This window comes from Echiichthys vipera (genome assembly GCF_963691815.1).
Source record: "Echiichthys vipera genome assembly, chromosome: 12".
Taxonomy (NCBI): Eukaryota; Metazoa; Chordata; class Actinopteri; order Perciformes; family Trachinidae; genus Echiichthys; species Echiichthys vipera.
In genome coordinates this window covers 16,832,015-16,848,168 of record NC_139837.1, presented here as the reverse complement: position 1 = coordinate 16,848,168, position 16,154 = coordinate 16,832,015, and the positions used below count along the sequence as shown (strand labels likewise).

At 41.0% G+C, this 16,154-nt stretch overlaps 1 protein-coding gene across 6 annotated transcripts in view; it reads left to right on the top strand.

The window, feature by feature from the left end:
• Positions 1 to 15,031, top strand: part of LOC310954536 (regulator of G-protein signaling 6) — a gene marked incomplete at both ends in the record, with an annotated part of 33,347 nt that extends 18,316 nt beyond the window's left edge. The window contains 15 exons of one of the 6 annotated variants that reach the window (XM_083924043.1): positions 4,411 to 4,510; positions 5,251 to 5,301; positions 5,421 to 5,527; positions 6,870 to 6,921; positions 7,327 to 7,391; positions 8,324 to 8,400; positions 9,166 to 9,247; positions 9,591 to 9,665; positions 10,367 to 10,468; positions 10,612 to 10,784; positions 11,069 to 11,194; positions 11,835 to 12,021; positions 13,082 to 13,171; positions 14,636 to 14,689; positions 14,981 to 15,031. In XM_083924043.1, the coding sequence (XP_083780169.1) occupies positions 4,411 to 4,510; positions 5,251 to 5,301; positions 5,421 to 5,527; positions 6,870 to 6,921; positions 7,327 to 7,391; positions 8,324 to 8,400; positions 9,166 to 9,247; positions 9,591 to 9,665; positions 10,367 to 10,468; positions 10,612 to 10,784; positions 11,069 to 11,194; positions 11,835 to 12,021; positions 13,082 to 13,171; positions 14,636 to 14,689; positions 14,981 to 15,031 (1,392 nt within the window). Of the gene's footprint in view, positions 1 to 4,410; positions 4,511 to 5,250; positions 5,302 to 5,420; positions 5,528 to 6,869; positions 6,922 to 7,326; positions 7,392 to 8,323; positions 8,401 to 9,165; positions 9,248 to 9,590; positions 9,666 to 10,366; positions 10,469 to 10,611; positions 10,785 to 11,065; positions 11,195 to 11,834; positions 12,022 to 13,081; positions 13,172 to 14,629; positions 14,690 to 14,980 lie in introns of all 6 variants that reach the window. The other 5 variants (XM_083924042.1, XM_083924041.1, XM_083924044.1 and 2 more) reach the window with 5 other exon arrangements.
• Between the last annotated feature and the right edge of the window lie 1,123 nt (positions 15,032 to 16,154).

Genomic DNA, 16,154 nt, shown 5'->3' with positions numbered 1-16,154 from the left:
GACTTTAATGTGGAGTAAATGCTTTTTATTAACTGGTTGTCTTAGTTTTAGGTATTCACCTCAAGCTGCTTCCTCACACTGCCATGATACATACAGAGTGCTAGGGCTGCCCTCAGAGCCATCAATGATAAAGTAACACACACTTACACACAGACACAACCATTCAAGTTTGCACACACATGTGCTGCAAATGCAAACATTCAGTGGCAAGATACACAAGTGTTCACCTGATAATCATTTATAGAGCTTGGTGGCGAGGGGCAAAGTGCTGTTATCGCGTGCTACCAGCAGTTTTCATCTCTCAAAAACCCTCCACACCAAGCTGCAAACACCATTAGCTTGCACATCCAGGAGATACGATGTGCACTTTCTGTAGCAGCGCCAAGTGCTTCTTGTCTGCTGTCATCCTATAGGGAGATAATGAGTTCTTCTTTTTTTGTACTGCCATACCCAGTCCGAGGTCCATTATTACATGAGAACAAAGGGACTTAATCCTTTGCATGTTGCTGTGTCTCTGAGGAGTCCTTCGGAGTTGGATCGCACATAGCTGATTTCAAAGCTTTTACCCTGTTGTTTTGTTTCAAAGGACAGATTGCGATGTGTCAGTGCTAATCTGTTGTAAAACAGTTTATGTTCACATGTAGGCGAAAACCGGCCTAAAATACCAAGGCTCTGTTCTCAACACAGAGGGCAGATGCAGCTCTCTCTATCCCCCCCTCCTCCTTTTCCCTCTCCTGTGAGAGATTTATCAACAAGAGTTGAGGCAGTAATTCTCCATAGTGAATGATCAATAATTCATGCCAAGACACTCTCTCAAGCTTATGGTGAGAGATTGGTAATTGTCTTGCCACATAGTTCTCTCTCCCTCCTCCCTGTTCTACATTATGTGCTATCAAATCCATATGCATCTGTGTGTTTTGTTGTAGATTTATGGGGCGCATGTATGAATCATCCATTTAATGCTGATGATTACCTTTCAGTGTAATGGTGGTTTAGTAAATGCGCTGCAGCATGCTGCGCTCTCTGCTTGTCAAAAAAGGTGTTTTTATTTGATCTTATTGTTCTCTCTTTACCCCACTATCCACTTTTCCAAATGTTATTGTAGATTTTATTGTGTTAAATGTTGGAGGCTTGAAGTAATATCAAGAAGTTGGTTGGTTGGACAAATATACCTGCAAATGCTAGAGTCACCCCAGCAAACATTTTGGTTTTACAGGTAAAATATATAATGGACACATCCGTAGACCGTGCTCGTGCAAAATGTTATGTCAATCCATCCAGTGGTTGTTGATATTTTTCAGTCAGGACCAAAGTGGTGAACTGAAACTGTATGACAGGCCGACAGACATTAGCCATCCATAGCCTGGCATGGCTAAAATAAAAAACCATACACATGCTGTAAACAGTTGCAATGTCAGACGCAAAACACTCTGTGAGATTGTTTTAGAGCCTGTTTGCCACCATCGTGGTGGGTGTTCACTCACAGATATAATGTGTTAAATGATGAATGCACAGTGGAGGAAGGAAGAAAGAATGGAGAGGGTCCAGAAGTATGCTGGTATGGCACGGACTCGAGTAGAGCTTGATGCTGTGCGCCTGTGATCGTGACTTGAGGTCAACTTTAAATGTGGGATGAGAAGGCAACATGCCATATAGTCTAATGGATGATAAAGAGGAAAGGCTTTTTTAAATTCGGAGCGTGCCGAGTCTGTGAGCTGAACCTTTTGAAATTCACCTAATCAGCTTTGTCATACTGTAGCAGCTTGTGTGCATGTGAGTGTGTACAAGTGCAAGCATCTGAGTGTGCTTACATTACGTGCTAGACAGATGCTAAGGGAGCCATAAAGAATTTAATAGCCAGTGCAACGACCTAAGCAGCTACTGTACTGCATATGGTTGGCTGCAACGTATGCAAAATCAGGTTCTTTTTTTTTTATGTAGATTGATTCCTACAACAGAGCACTGACTGTCCACATCTATAGGACCTCACCTCAGTGCTAATGTTCGATAAACAACCTGTTCAAGGACGTGAGCAAACAGGGATTTTAAAACAAGTGACGTGTTTCTGTATGTTTGTGTGTTTAGGACCCTGTATATGGATTTCTGTATGTTCATGTGTGTTCATGATATTGAGTAACTGGATGATCACTTGTTTACTTTATGTGGTCTCTCCCCCTGTGTAGTGGCAAGCTGTGCCGTGTCGGGCCTAATTTTAGGCGGTGTGATGTGCGATGTATCTGCGCCTCTGGCTGTGTTGGAGGTGTGATGTTTATCTCTGCCTCTGGGGAATAGCTGTGACAGCCCTTTTCAATTGGCCAAAGCTTCTGACCGAAGTCCTTGTTACAGATAAATAAACCCATTCTATCTTAAAGGTCTGAGCATTAGAGAATGCATTTCACATGGTGTCACTAACTGTGCATTAGGAATTCCTCAGGTCAATTTCCAGCATCACTAGTCTAACCACTGGGTATTACATATATTTCTAAACCCTTAAAGCTGCTATCTGTAGAATTTTAAAATTTGGGGTTTTGGTGGATGTATCAAAAAAGCCAACATATAGTACTTTGCCTTGGGTTGTCTCATTTTTCTACAAACCAAAAAAAGGAATAATGTGAAAGAGTCACATTAAATGTTATCACAGCAAAGATTTTAAAAAACCATAATCTGAATGTAAAGTTACAGATGTTTTTATGTTAACAGTGGATCAGATGACTCGGTGCATTGTCAAAGGTCTCACCATAGTAACAAACCAACAGTATTGTCATCCGACTATGTAGTCCCCCTCTACTCTGGAGCGTTTCAGCATTTTCATGCTCTTTATTTTGGTTTTATGGGCCACAGCCTTTCTGTTTTGATTCACTCACTGCCTCATCAACCTCATTTATCGACAAGGCAGGAAGCTGTTTTCAGTGAAAATGTTCTGATGAACCCACATTACGGTGTCTGGTCTACACCAAACAGATGCTAACAATGCTAGCTATGGATGAGAATGATTACATTTAAACAAATATATCCAGGCACAAATGGATGGCCTTATATGGTTAGATTCATATGGACCCACAGATCCAGAACAATTAATGTTGTTTCTGAGACTTAGGGTTCAAAAGTTAGAGGCCAAAACATATAGTTTTCTGTTATAGCACCCAGCGTCAAATTGCAGCAATACACCTGCTAAATGTGAAGTAGATTTGATAAATGGTACTTGGGATATGCAAATTACAGACAGACTCACAGAGATTTCCTCCTTTATAGTTAAATGTTAGAATATAGAAAGATGCTTCAGCTGATGTCTCCACCCTTATTCAAAATTATTATTTTACAGACATTAGCAGCACTGTTGTCATTTTTTTTCATGAAATGAAGCCACTCTTTTGCCAACGTCCTCGTTGAAAGTTCCCAGCATGAGTTTGACGTCATTGTTGAGCAACTGTCAAAAAAACAGTGCCATTATTAAAAGGAATTGATAAGCTCATAGGCATACAATTCCTTTGGATCGAACAACTTAAAAAACCTGTTCTCAACTGGAATGGGTTCTCAATTCTCGTCCCTAACGCTAGCAACTATGTAGGTAACATACACAGATGATTCCCTCAGGAGTTGGTGGCGACCAAAACAGAGCTAAAAGGAGAGTGAATATTTGACCTACATTCATCAGGTGGCCAGAAATGAAATGAATGAATGCTAATGTTTCTTCGTGTCTGCTGGATGTTTTCAAAGTGATACATTGTAAATGATGGGTTTATAGCTTGTTCTGCTGCCTACAAAGTGAAATGTAGGTTCTGTTAAGTTAATTTATAGCCTCAGGATCTAGGCGCCAATTGGTAGAGAGTGCACTTGAGGCAAAATAAAAAAAAATTCTTAAACATTTAAATCTCCACCACTGTAGAAAAGAACAGGCTAGAAGAGAATGGTGCTGATGCAGTGTTTATATGTGCATGCTGCAAATATGGGAACTTTATTTTTATAACTATCATTCAGTGGGTTTTATTTTCCATACATACATACATACATACATACATACAGTATATGTATTCTATTTCATCTTATTTTTTATTGTTCTTATTTTTACTATCATCAAATATTGTATTTTCCATTATGGTAATCTCTCCAAGTTTCTATGTTTATTCTATAACTATTTCTCCTAATTTCTTGTATGCTATATGATGCAATACAAATGAAGCTCTTTATTATAATTATTCTTTTTAAAGAGCTCCAGAAATAATTGAAAGTTAGTAATTAAAGTAGTAGATGTTTTCCTTTTTCAAAAAACAAACAAACAACCCATTTACACAATAATCCTAGTAGTGTTGTTAGAACTTGTTGCATCACGGTATGGCTGCTGTAAATGTGATTTTTTTTTTTTTGTTTTGCTTGATTATTTAACTCATTTGCCTTCCGATCTTCCCACAGATTGAAGACATTGTTACACGAATACAAGATGAGAAAGCAGGAGGTGTAGCCATCCGGACTGTCAAAAGCTTCCTCTCCAAGATTCCCAGTGTGGTGTCAGGTTAGTATTTGTGTGCGTAGGTGTGTGTGGACATGCCTGTTTACTGTATGTGGTTGCGTGTGATTGCACATCTACATATGCTGTAGTTCCTTGTGTGTTTCTTCCTCAATAACCTCATTGGATGTGATCATGGTTCTCTGTGTGTGAGTGTTTTGTTGTCCACAGAAAACCTACAAGTTAGAATCAGAAAAGCAACTATGACCTTTACGACTCATTGGAATTAATGCCTCTACGGTTTGAGGCGGACAATGTCTTTGCCAATAAGACCTAAGCCACCGAGGAAACTGCCTGTGGTGTGACACTGCACTTGTCACACTTTTTTCTCCTTTCTATCTGTTTCAAACTGTGTGTATGCACTGTACTCCTTCATGTGTTCATGTGCTTGTGTATGACATGAGTCACCAGTGTTGGACAACGAGGTCACTCCGCGCTCTCCCAAAGGTTGTTTCGGAGTCACTGCTTCACATGGCTCCCCCAGGCCTGATGGCCTCATGATCTTTTCACAGCATTCTCTGCCAATGCACAAAGATCAGGCCAAATCTGTGCTGTCCAAGAGCAGAGACAGAGACGGGGCTGCAAACCTGTTGTGTTACATTCAGACAAATAATCAGTTTTAGCTTTGAACAGAAACAAATCACAAAAACTCCCCTTTGTGTTTGTGGATTGCAGCTTTTGTTGAAACTGTTGCACATGTAGAACTGTGACGCCATTTCCAACCAATGTCCTTCTCTGAATACCAGGGGCCGACATTGTTCAGTGGCTGATGAAAAACCTCTCCATTGAGGATCCAGGTAAACCTGTTGTGAATTCATTACATCATTACATGTAAGCACAATAGAGCTCAATTGAAGGGGAAGGCAATTTCAAAGCCCATCTCCTCACATCTGTGTGCTTTCTCTCATGTCAACAGCTGAAGCAATCCACCTTGGGAGTCTGGTTGCTGCCCATGGCTACATCTTCCCCATCTCTGACCATGTCCTGACACTTAAGGATGATGGAACCCTTTATCGCTTCCAGGTACAGAACACTCCACCATAGGAGTATCCTTGATATGTGTTGGGAGGCCTTTAAATATAGAATAATGAGGTGTGGGTGGTTTATCGGAGGGATATGTTCATTGCTTGATGCTAATGAAAGCAATCCTTGCTAAGCCTATTACTCACCCCACCAAGGTCGATACTGCATATCCCTGCTGGACGCTGCGTCAGAGCAGGAGGTGGGCCGCAGAACAGGGCCTGCGGGCCAACCGTGCAGCTTGTCAGAGGGGTATTTTTTTTGCTCTCCATCTGATCCAGCATGAACTTTGACAGGTCCCTCTGATGGCTAACAGGCTCCGCGATGACTCATTACTGTGACTGGGCCATTAGCATCTTAATCGTGGCCAGCTACACTCGGAAAGCTCCCCTATGGGAAGCACTGAGCTGGCTGCACGCTTGCACTGCACTTTTCACTGTCACCAGCCTACTCCCGCTCCTCCTCCTCAATCTACTTCTGAATGCATTTATCTTCACCTCTATTGCTCAAGATTAAAAGCCATTATTGTGCCTGCGTAGGGAGGGCAGCGTGTGTCACACTCGCTCATTCAGCGGGGGCTAAAAATATTCCCTCTGATGTTACCGTGATGCAACAGGCCCACGTCATCAGAGCATCTAAAAAGAGTCCACGATGCATTTGAAATGCATTGGGCCTCTGTCATAGCTGTGCTGTACGACATAGAGACAGGGGATTTTGTTTGTTTGCTGGTCTATAAATAGATACTATTCTGGTAGAAGACCCAGATTTAATGACAGCTGCCTTCCGCTACAAATGTGCTTTTTTTAACAAGCAGTGAAGTCCTATAGCTTTATCCTCTCTGATGATTATAATGTTGATGAGAGCATGTTAACCTTTTTGTTCATTACACTCAAACAAGCACATTCATCAGCATCAGCCTTTTTGCTCTTAGGCTAATTACCGTTATGAGTAATCGTGGGAATGAAATATGTGGTTGAGTACCACCAACTTCTAATTCAGTCCCGTTATTAAGAATACATGATAAATGTGAGTGATTCATTATTAATGGACTTTGAATGTGTAATATCAGTTGCAATAGACAATTAAATATGGATAGAGAGAATACCATTGCTCCCCAGATAGTTATGTGCAGCACACAGATGTCAAAGTTCATCATGAAACAACGAGTCGTCTTTTGTCTTTGCGTGGAAGTGTAGGAGCTTGGGTGGTGGGAGAATTGACATGCCAACATTTATATTGAAGAATATTATTGTTTATCTAGACAGTAATGGCAAAAAAAGAAAAGTAATTTTGATTGTTTGAGTAAATAAACAAACTCTGTTTTATACCCGTCTGTTTTCATCAGTCTCCGTACTTCTGGCCTTCAAACTGTTGGGAGCCTGAGAACACAGACTATGGTAAGTCACACACTTTCTTGTTTTTGCTTCTTTTCTAAACCAGTAAGATCTCGCTAATGCCTTCAGCTGTCTGAACAGCTCACTGATTATTGATCCACAGGGCCATTCCCTTTAATTTATCTGGCCTCTAGGAGTCCCCGCTATATCAGAATCCTTTGGGATTACAGTATATTAGCCAAACGAAATAAAGGGACAGTCACTGATATGACCACATCTCAGGCCGTCTGCATGGCATTTACTCCTGCTCCAGCAAAACATTCATTAGTGTTGGTTCACACAGCTGAGGCCTCAATAAAAAAAAAGAATACCCTCCATTGGAGATGCTTTGTTACAAACCTGACAACCCATCTGACTAACTCTATTACCCTCTTCATGTCTCACTCTTTCTCCCTTTCCCCCCTCCAGCCATTTACCTGTGCAAGCGCACCATGCAGAATAAGGCCAGACTTGAGCTAGCTGACTATGAGGCTGTAAGTACTCTACTCTTTTTGGTTTAGCAATTGCCAGAAAGCTCTCAGTTCAATTATGCCATTGTCATGCACCATTATATGATGACAGTGAGAGTTTCGTGTTTTCTTTCCCATTGCTGACAAACATAAGAGCTGTATAACAGTGTCCTCTGGGAACTTGAAATGCCAAAATCCATCCATCCGGGCAAAAAAGCCATTATCAAATTATACACTTTTATACAAATCTGTCAAAAGTCATTTTTCTTTTTCAGGAGCACCATTTGGCAGACTACAATGCAGTCATTTACTGGCCCCAAATATAAATATCTATAGGCATACTTGGCATCAGCAGATCAATACAGTCTCAAGTGGGGCATTACCGAGTGCTGATGCCCTGCTGTTGTACAACAGCAATCCACTGCACTTTCATATTCTAAATTACTCTGAAACTATTGTCCAGTAGACTTCCTTTCTCTCCTATCCAGGTCACTTTATGCCTCCAGGCCTCATTGCTCTCACTGTTAACATGCTGGCTAGTTGATTCTCATATTTTTTTTCTCTCTTTGTAATGAGGTCATGTTATGTACAGTATCTCTGACAGATGCTTGGTGTAATTAAGGACCCACACAGTTTGCTATGCACACTTTTTATATGCTGTACATTATGGAGTTTTGCGGTACGAGTCACAGACCCCCTTAAAATGTACACTGATTAATTCAGTAATAAGGTACACAAAAATCGTGCCTATGCGTGAAACTCAAAATATTATGTGTGTGGCATAAGCAGCTCAGTAACTCAGAGATGTGTTAGTGAGGGGTCGCCTCATCTCAGCAATGGTAATCCAAAGTTATGGCAGCTGTGGCCATCACATTTAATGGATAATGTAATCATCTAAAGGCCTTGAATTGAAATAACCTTTATTCACTTACGCCACACCTGATTGGTTCCACCAGGAAAACCTCGCCCGGCTGCAGAGGGCTTTTGCCAGGAAGTGGGAATTTATCTTCATGCAAGCTGAGGCTCAAGTCAAGTGAGTACTGTACATGAGTGTACATCAGAGTCATACTTAGGTGACACACTTGCAGCAGGAGAGCTAGATGGAGATGGAGATGGAGAGAGATAATCATGAGATCAGATTTATACATTCAGACTAACCTTTAGAAGAAGGAAAGAGATAGAGAGAAAACACTTCAGTGTGCAGTGTCTGTTTGGCATTAAGGGCAATGCTTTTCTCTGATTTGACTGCAGGGTTACATGCATTAAATACAGCAAGCATCCCCCTACAGAATTAAACACACACAATACTCCCCTTTCTCTCTCTTTCTCATAGTAAGACTTCCATCTGGTGGCTTGCTTGCGCAAGCACAACACTTATATCTCATACATTTCAGTGAGGAAAGAGCCTTTTGCTCTTGTCTGTTAAAAATCTTCAAAATTGTCATTGTTTTTTTGGTCACTGTTTTGTGCAAGTGGGGGTGATATGGAAAGCAATAAGTCTTCTTACATCTGGGGAGTAAACAATACTTAGTGAGGACCAGCCCTAAATGTCAGTTATGTAAGAGCTTGGCCCAACCAACGGCAAAACCTGGTTTCGCTTGAAGGCGAGCAGACAGGTTAAGACCTACACTCTTTTCAGCATTTTGCTCCTTAATCTGCCCTGTCAGTGGTATTAACCTGTCGGGCTTTGAGTGTGTGTGTTTGTGAGATTGTGGGGCCTGATTTATTGTTTTTACCTAGTTTTTGAGAGTTGTTTGTTCTGCTATATATATAAGTTGCTTGTTTCCTCTGTTGAAAGGATTGACAGGAAGAAGGACAAGGCAGAGCGGAAGATCCTTGACAGCCAGGAGAGAGCATTCTGGGACGTCCATCGACCAGTGGTGAGTTAGGGCCAAAGTCCTGAAAAAAAAGGGAAGGAGGGTCAGACCTTGCAACAGTGTAAAAATAGAAATGAAGAAAGAAAAAAAAGAGGGACGGTAAATGTGGGTAGACAATTTTAGCTTTTAAAGCCTGAAAACAGCAGATTCAGCTTCACACACTGAGCCCTGTTTTGTTGTTTGTGGCAGAATAAGATTTGGTGCCAGTCACTTTGCATACAAGCCTTTTGTGAGCATTGCTGAATAGAGAAACAACATTATATCTGTTATCTGTCCCAGTGCTGTGCTGTTTGATGATATTATCTGACCCAGAAATACACTCTGTCTCCTGTGCCGCCTCCCACAGCCAGGCTGTGTCAACACCACAGAGATGGACATCCGCAAGTGCCGGAGAGAGAAGAACCCACACAGGGTAAAAAAGGTGAGGAGAGGAGTCGATGACAGCTTTCCAAATCTGAATATCATTATTATCTCAACACTCATTTTTAGCAAAGCTTTGCTATAGACCAGTGGCGTATGACCTCAGTAGTTATAGTAGAAATACCAAGGTCAGGCACCAGCTCACTGCTCCACGAAAACCTGTAAATCAAGTTGTTTTTTTAACTAATTTAGAGCGCAGTTCCATTTTCTGTCAATATTATCTCCCTAAATGCCTCAAAGCCTTTTCCAAAAGGTTTACTATTTTTTTTAATTACAAAATAACAAAATTAAAAATGAATAAAAAATGACAAACAACACTACGATTAAGACTAATCAAAGTCAATATACACTCTAGAATGATAATGTATATATGTTTTTTTTGTTTCAAAAAGTATATATTTTCAAACATCTACAGTATATTTAACATGTAAATATATGTATAAATATATAAATATATAAATATAAAAGTTCAAACCCACCACATGTAACTGTAAAATAGAAACTCCTCTTCGGTTCATTAAAACCCCTCAATTCCCAGACACAAGTCTGGGACCATGATGCCTGAGGCCAATGATAGCTGCAGCCATGATCCCTCAACTATTACCTGACATTCATCAAACTACAATCTAGAATCCCTGATCTGTCATGGTTTATCAAAACTACAACAATGGCATCAACACAAACCCATCTTGTCTTCTCTAGTCGGTCTATGGGGTTCCAGATGACGGCCAGAGCCAGCCGAGTCCCGTCCACATCAGCTCCCAGCCGAACAGGAAGACCACCAAAGAGGACGTTCAGAAGGAGGTAACTCACCCTGTCACAGTCCTCGCCATAGGTCATTACCACCAGTCTGCCTCGCCCATCCATCATAACAACAGTCAGGGACGCAGACTGATGAGCTGTTACCTTATTTAGCTTCCTCATTACTCTCTCTCCCTCTCCATCAGATTTCCTTCTTGAACATCCAGCTGGACAGACACTGTATGAAGGTTTCCAAAGTGGCCGACAGTCTGATGAGCTACACGGAGCAGTTTGTGGAATATGATCCCTTTGTGTCGGCCACAGAGCCTTCCAACCCCTGGATCAGTGATGACACTTCCTTCTGGGACTTGGAGGCAAGGTGAGCCTGCAGAGGCCCTGCTAGGATGTGGGCTTATAGTTCACTAACGATGCTTTAAACCATAGCTCAGAACAGGTGGAGCGTAGAGGTCTCGGAGCTAATGAACTTTTGTTGTCCTGAATTAGGAGGGATCTGTCTGTTTCTATCTCATCTCAATGAGAACTGATGCTGGCATTCCCAAAGGTTTACTGTGTTCTGACATTCTGGCCTGTGCTCTCTGTACACTGTGAGGGAAAATTACCTATTTTATTCTATTCTCTTCTAATTTGTTTTATTCTGAGCAGTCGTGACCCCAGCCAGCAACGTGTGAAGAAGTGGGGCTTCTCTCTGGAGGAGGCGCTGAAAGATCCGGTGGGACGAGATCAGTTCCTGAAGTTTCTGGAGTCAGAGTTCAGCTCAGAGAACCTGCGGTGAGGCTGACTTTGTCCTTCAGACCTTCATAAAAGTGACTATTACAATTTTTTTCATATTAATGGTTCCCCAAATAGAAGTGGTTATGCATCTCTACTTTGCTAAATAGGAATTTACTTATAAAACCTTGTAAAATATACAGGAAGTAATTCATATAAATAAATAAATAAGAATTAATGAATTAATATAAATAAAAATTCATTTTGACATGACTTTTTTCACTTTAATCTACAACATTATATTAAAATGCTGCTTACATATTTGCACCATGTAGCATTAATGATAATAAGAAAAAAATACATAAAATAATTACACATGTATATATATACTACTGAATACTACTAATAGTAAAAATACTATCCTTTTTTATGTAAGTAAAAATTTGAATAGTTAATTTTTACATTGTGGTTTTGCTATTTTACTTAAATAATTCCATCATTATTAAATGAAAACAAGTGTGTTAACACAGAAATATTAATTAATTAATTTCATCAATATTCAAATGAATTCAGTAATCACATTAAATGGCATTGTCGTCCTGATTTGAGTGAATGTAACGAAGCGATGCCCTTTTCTTTGAAACTGTATATTTAATATTTTGGCTGAAGTTGTAATTGATTAGATGTGATGCTGTTGTAGGTTCTGGTTAGCAGTGCAGGATCTGAAGCGGCGGCCGCTACAGGATGTGTCCTCCAGGGCGCAGGAGATCTGGCAGGAGTTTCTGGCTGAGGGAGCGCCGAGCTCCATCAACCTGGACTCTCACAGCTACGAGCGCACCAGCCAGAACCTCAAAGACCCTGGACGATACAGCTACGAGGACGCTCAGGTGGACTGTGTTGTTTCTTCACATGACTACACATGTTCACACACACATGAACTCCCTCTCACACAGGTCTAAATAAACACCAGACACGTAGAGTGCCAAAACACCTGCGCCTGTACACATCGATAGAACCAATACTTCTCTAGTGCTGCATAGAAAGTGGTTTAGTGGTACGCAAAAGGTGCTGTAACTGTAGCCGACAAAATAGTGAATATATGCCTTATATTAGGGCTGCAGCTATCAAATCTTTTTGTTATTGAGAATTATACTGATTATTCCATGGATTATTCGAGTAATCAGATAAAAAAATATATATAATATTTGTGTATAAATGTATTTGCGTTATTTTTCAAAAAAATACATTATGTCTGGGGTAGGCCAATTTGGTGTGGTAACCTAAAAGAGATATGTGTGTGTGTGTGTGTGTGTGTGTGTGTGTGTGTGTGTGTGTGTGTGTGTGTGTGTGCGTGTGCGTGTGAACGTGTGGAATTAAAGGACAGGAATTAAACAAATCATCGAGGCCTCGGTGCATTGTTGTAATCGAGTAACCTCGAGTTACTCGACTAATTGTTTCAGCTCTACTTTATATAATATATACTATAACAGCCATTCTTTTCGTCTCCCATCCACTTGCCCACAGATACACTGAACCCTTCCACCCCTCTCATGTTACACAAGTGAATGAATGAGAGTGCACAGAGGAAGAGAAAGAGAGAGGAGAGAATGACGGAGTGTGTTTGTGCCAGGGCCTAATGAGGCGAATAATGCCATGAATAGGTTGTTCGGTTGGTTCGCCACCGATTCCTCTGGTTCAAATTGGGTTGGTAATGTGTGACGTGTGACGCCTCTCACTGGCAGGGCATTACTCAGGTCTGTCTCACAGGACTCTGCCGTTCATGGCAGCACGCTTGGTTTGCATCAGCCACTCAGAAATCACACATGCATGCATTGCATTACCATAATCCGACCTCCTTGATTACTCTGCACCTCTCTATATTTTTCCTTTGCACTCCCTTCTCTCCCAGGCCAACACACACTCATCCGTTTTTTCTTTCTATTGCAGGAGCACATATTCAAGCTAATGAAAAGTGACAGCTATGCACGCTTTTTGCGATCCAACATCTACCAAGACCTCCTGTTAGCCAGAAAGAAGGTGAGCTCCACTCACCGTTTCTCTTCACAAAAGTTTGTCACTCTTTCTGCATTTCTCATATTGGTTTGATTCTTTTATTGTGATTTAAAAGACGTTCCAGAATCTTGTGTATGTATGTAGTCAGTAATTAGACAGTAGCCTGTTTTAACAAGTACTAAGCAGTTTTTTGGTTCATATATGTGCAGCAGCACAAAGGGGAAAAGGGCTAATACTCCCCCAGCCAGTCACATCACCGGCCCCATCGCTCTGAAACTGCTGTGCCCATCACTGTGAAGCTTTTTATACATATAAACGATCATTATTGTACTTTTCACTCCACTACATTTATTTGACATCTTTCATTTCTAGTAGTTACTTTGCAGATTCAGATTAGTAATACAACATATAATCAACTAATAAATCATGATGTATTATTATAGATTATCCTACCTGGCAGTATGTGTAATGTGGTGACAATTTGCCCCAACTTCACCAGCTGCAACATTAGTGATGCTTACACATAAATGCATGTGATTAGAATTCCGTATTATAACTTATATTATTCTGAAATGGGTCATTCTGCAGCACTAACGTTTTGAAGGCATGGCGTTAACTTAACAGAGTATTCCTACACTGTGCTATTGCTACTTTTACTTGAGTAAAAGATATGAATACTTCCTCCACCATCAGTGAGCATTTTACAATATACTTGGGAATAGTATTTCCAACAACATGAGGTGTAGAACTGGCACTTTAAGTTAATTTGATCACCCTTAAATGCTACAAAGGTGGGCTATTTTAATGTCATTTGGCAGCTCTTAACAAGGTCTGGCATTCTGTAGTTTGATACTGTCATGAGAATGCAAACAAAGCCCTAAAAAGCCATATAACTGTGCACAAGATGCAGGTGCAAGGAAACTGCTAAATTATGTAAAATGTCAGGGAACAGTCTCAAAAAACATTACATCATATGCCAAACTGCTGTGTAAAAGAGGAACAACAGTCACGCTGTAAATAGAAAATAAGCAGCATACAGCACATACTGTAGATATGACAGAAGAGTACACATATAAGTGGTTAACAGATGCAGCCTAATTTTGTAGCAGTGATGGTGATTCGGTTAGATTTATGTTGTTTTTTTCTACCTCCTGTAGGTCAGTGTAATTTCTTGTGCAACTAAACAATCACTCATTCAGCTGTTACTGTGTAATATGGAGCTTTTCAGCAAATCACAGCTGCCTCTGTTCATGCTAGCCTTTCTGCCCTCTCCCATTTGGACACTGCTCCTTCTGCTGGCCTGTCACTGACCCCACTCCATTTTCAAAAAAAAAAATACAACTCCCACATTGTCCTCGGCCCTCATTTTTGCAATGCTTGGCCCCTTTTTTCCTCACTAACTACATACCCCTAACCCCCCACCCCCGTCAACACCCGTACCTGACCCAAACACTCACCCTGCTTCCCCCCCTCCCAAAACAGCAGCCAGCAGACACTGAACAGGGCCGCCGCACCTCCTTGGAGAAGTTCACCCGCAGTGTGGTAAGTCATTTGGAGCTGGGGCTGTTCATATCACAAACCACACTGGCTGGCTCACTATCAGTGGCTTTTGCAATTCTAACCATATCACACTCTATTATGGCTCTTTTTACCTGTAATAGGATGTGTATTTGTGAGAAAGATAATATTCTAGTCACATGAATGGTTGCAACCAAGAATTTTAGAGTAAAAAAAAAAAAAGCACATGTTGAGAGATTTCCTGTGATTTATAAAGTACTTGCACTCCCGGCATCTCAGTCTAGTAATGTGTTCTCGTTTTCATTGACCTTCTAGGGCAAGTCATTGACGGGAAAGCGCCTGACAGGCCTGATGCAGTCATCCTGACACAGCCTGTGCTGGAGGGGCACAGCCAGACCCTGTTGGAAGGGTGACCACTACGCAGAGGCCGGGGAAGGGGCACAGACAGTGGATCTGGGCTGGACAGTGCTGCTGTGGAGGCTCTCATACACTGCTCCGAGGACTGCTGCCATACTGGTAGTGCAGGACTGGGCCTGCCGGGATGAAATCCCCAAACAGAACCACTGAGGGAAAGACAATGCTGACAAGGGGAACTTCAGCCAACACACCACATGGCATGCAACATACAGTATAAGCACATTCAGAGGGCTGCCCTCTTTTCATCACTAAGTCTGCAAACTTGTTGGTAGGCTCTTTGGCAACTAAGCTGATAAGTTTATATTGTTTTAATTTTGTTTCATTTACATGTTTGTTGGATAGTAAAAGCACATCTGTGGTATCGCAAAATATTCTTTAAACCAGAGAAATTCCAAAAAAATACATTTAAAAGCTGTTTTCCACAACATTTGCAATGAATTAACCGTGTGAATTAACTGGTCTAGTTATCTGAAAAACAGCTGGGGCCAAAGAGGCACATCAGCGCAGACACAAATATACATTATATTTTGTCTCTGTACTCACAAGGCAGCCAGCAATAAATAAAGTGTGAGACCACTTTTTTTCTTTTCCTTTTTTTAAATTAATACATCCTTTTTATATTCTTTAAATTTCTAGTACTCAGTAAACAAGAATACAAAGTTGTCTTTTCCCCATGAGTTATATTTAATGTCTACAAAGAGATTTTTTCGAAGGTATAACTTTTCATGCTTCATTACATTCCAAAATCTGGCATAAGGGCTTAAAGTAGCATTCACAATGCACCGTTGCATGTTTCATCCAAATGTCTCTGTTGAGGCTTTCTTTTTTCTGTGCTGTACTTTGTAATGAGACTCATGGCAAAGATTCATTTAACCCAGTTGGCAAATAGGTTCACTGGCTGCATAAGTCCCAAAATTGTACGGCTGCACAGTCAAAAGCTTACACACAAACATGGCCCACATGGTTGTGTGAATCACACTGATTAGAGCTTTTACTTTAGTCACAGTTCCAGTGTGCACAGTCAAATGTTAAATAGCATCCCCGTGCTTCTTGGGCTCCTGCTGTAGTGTCG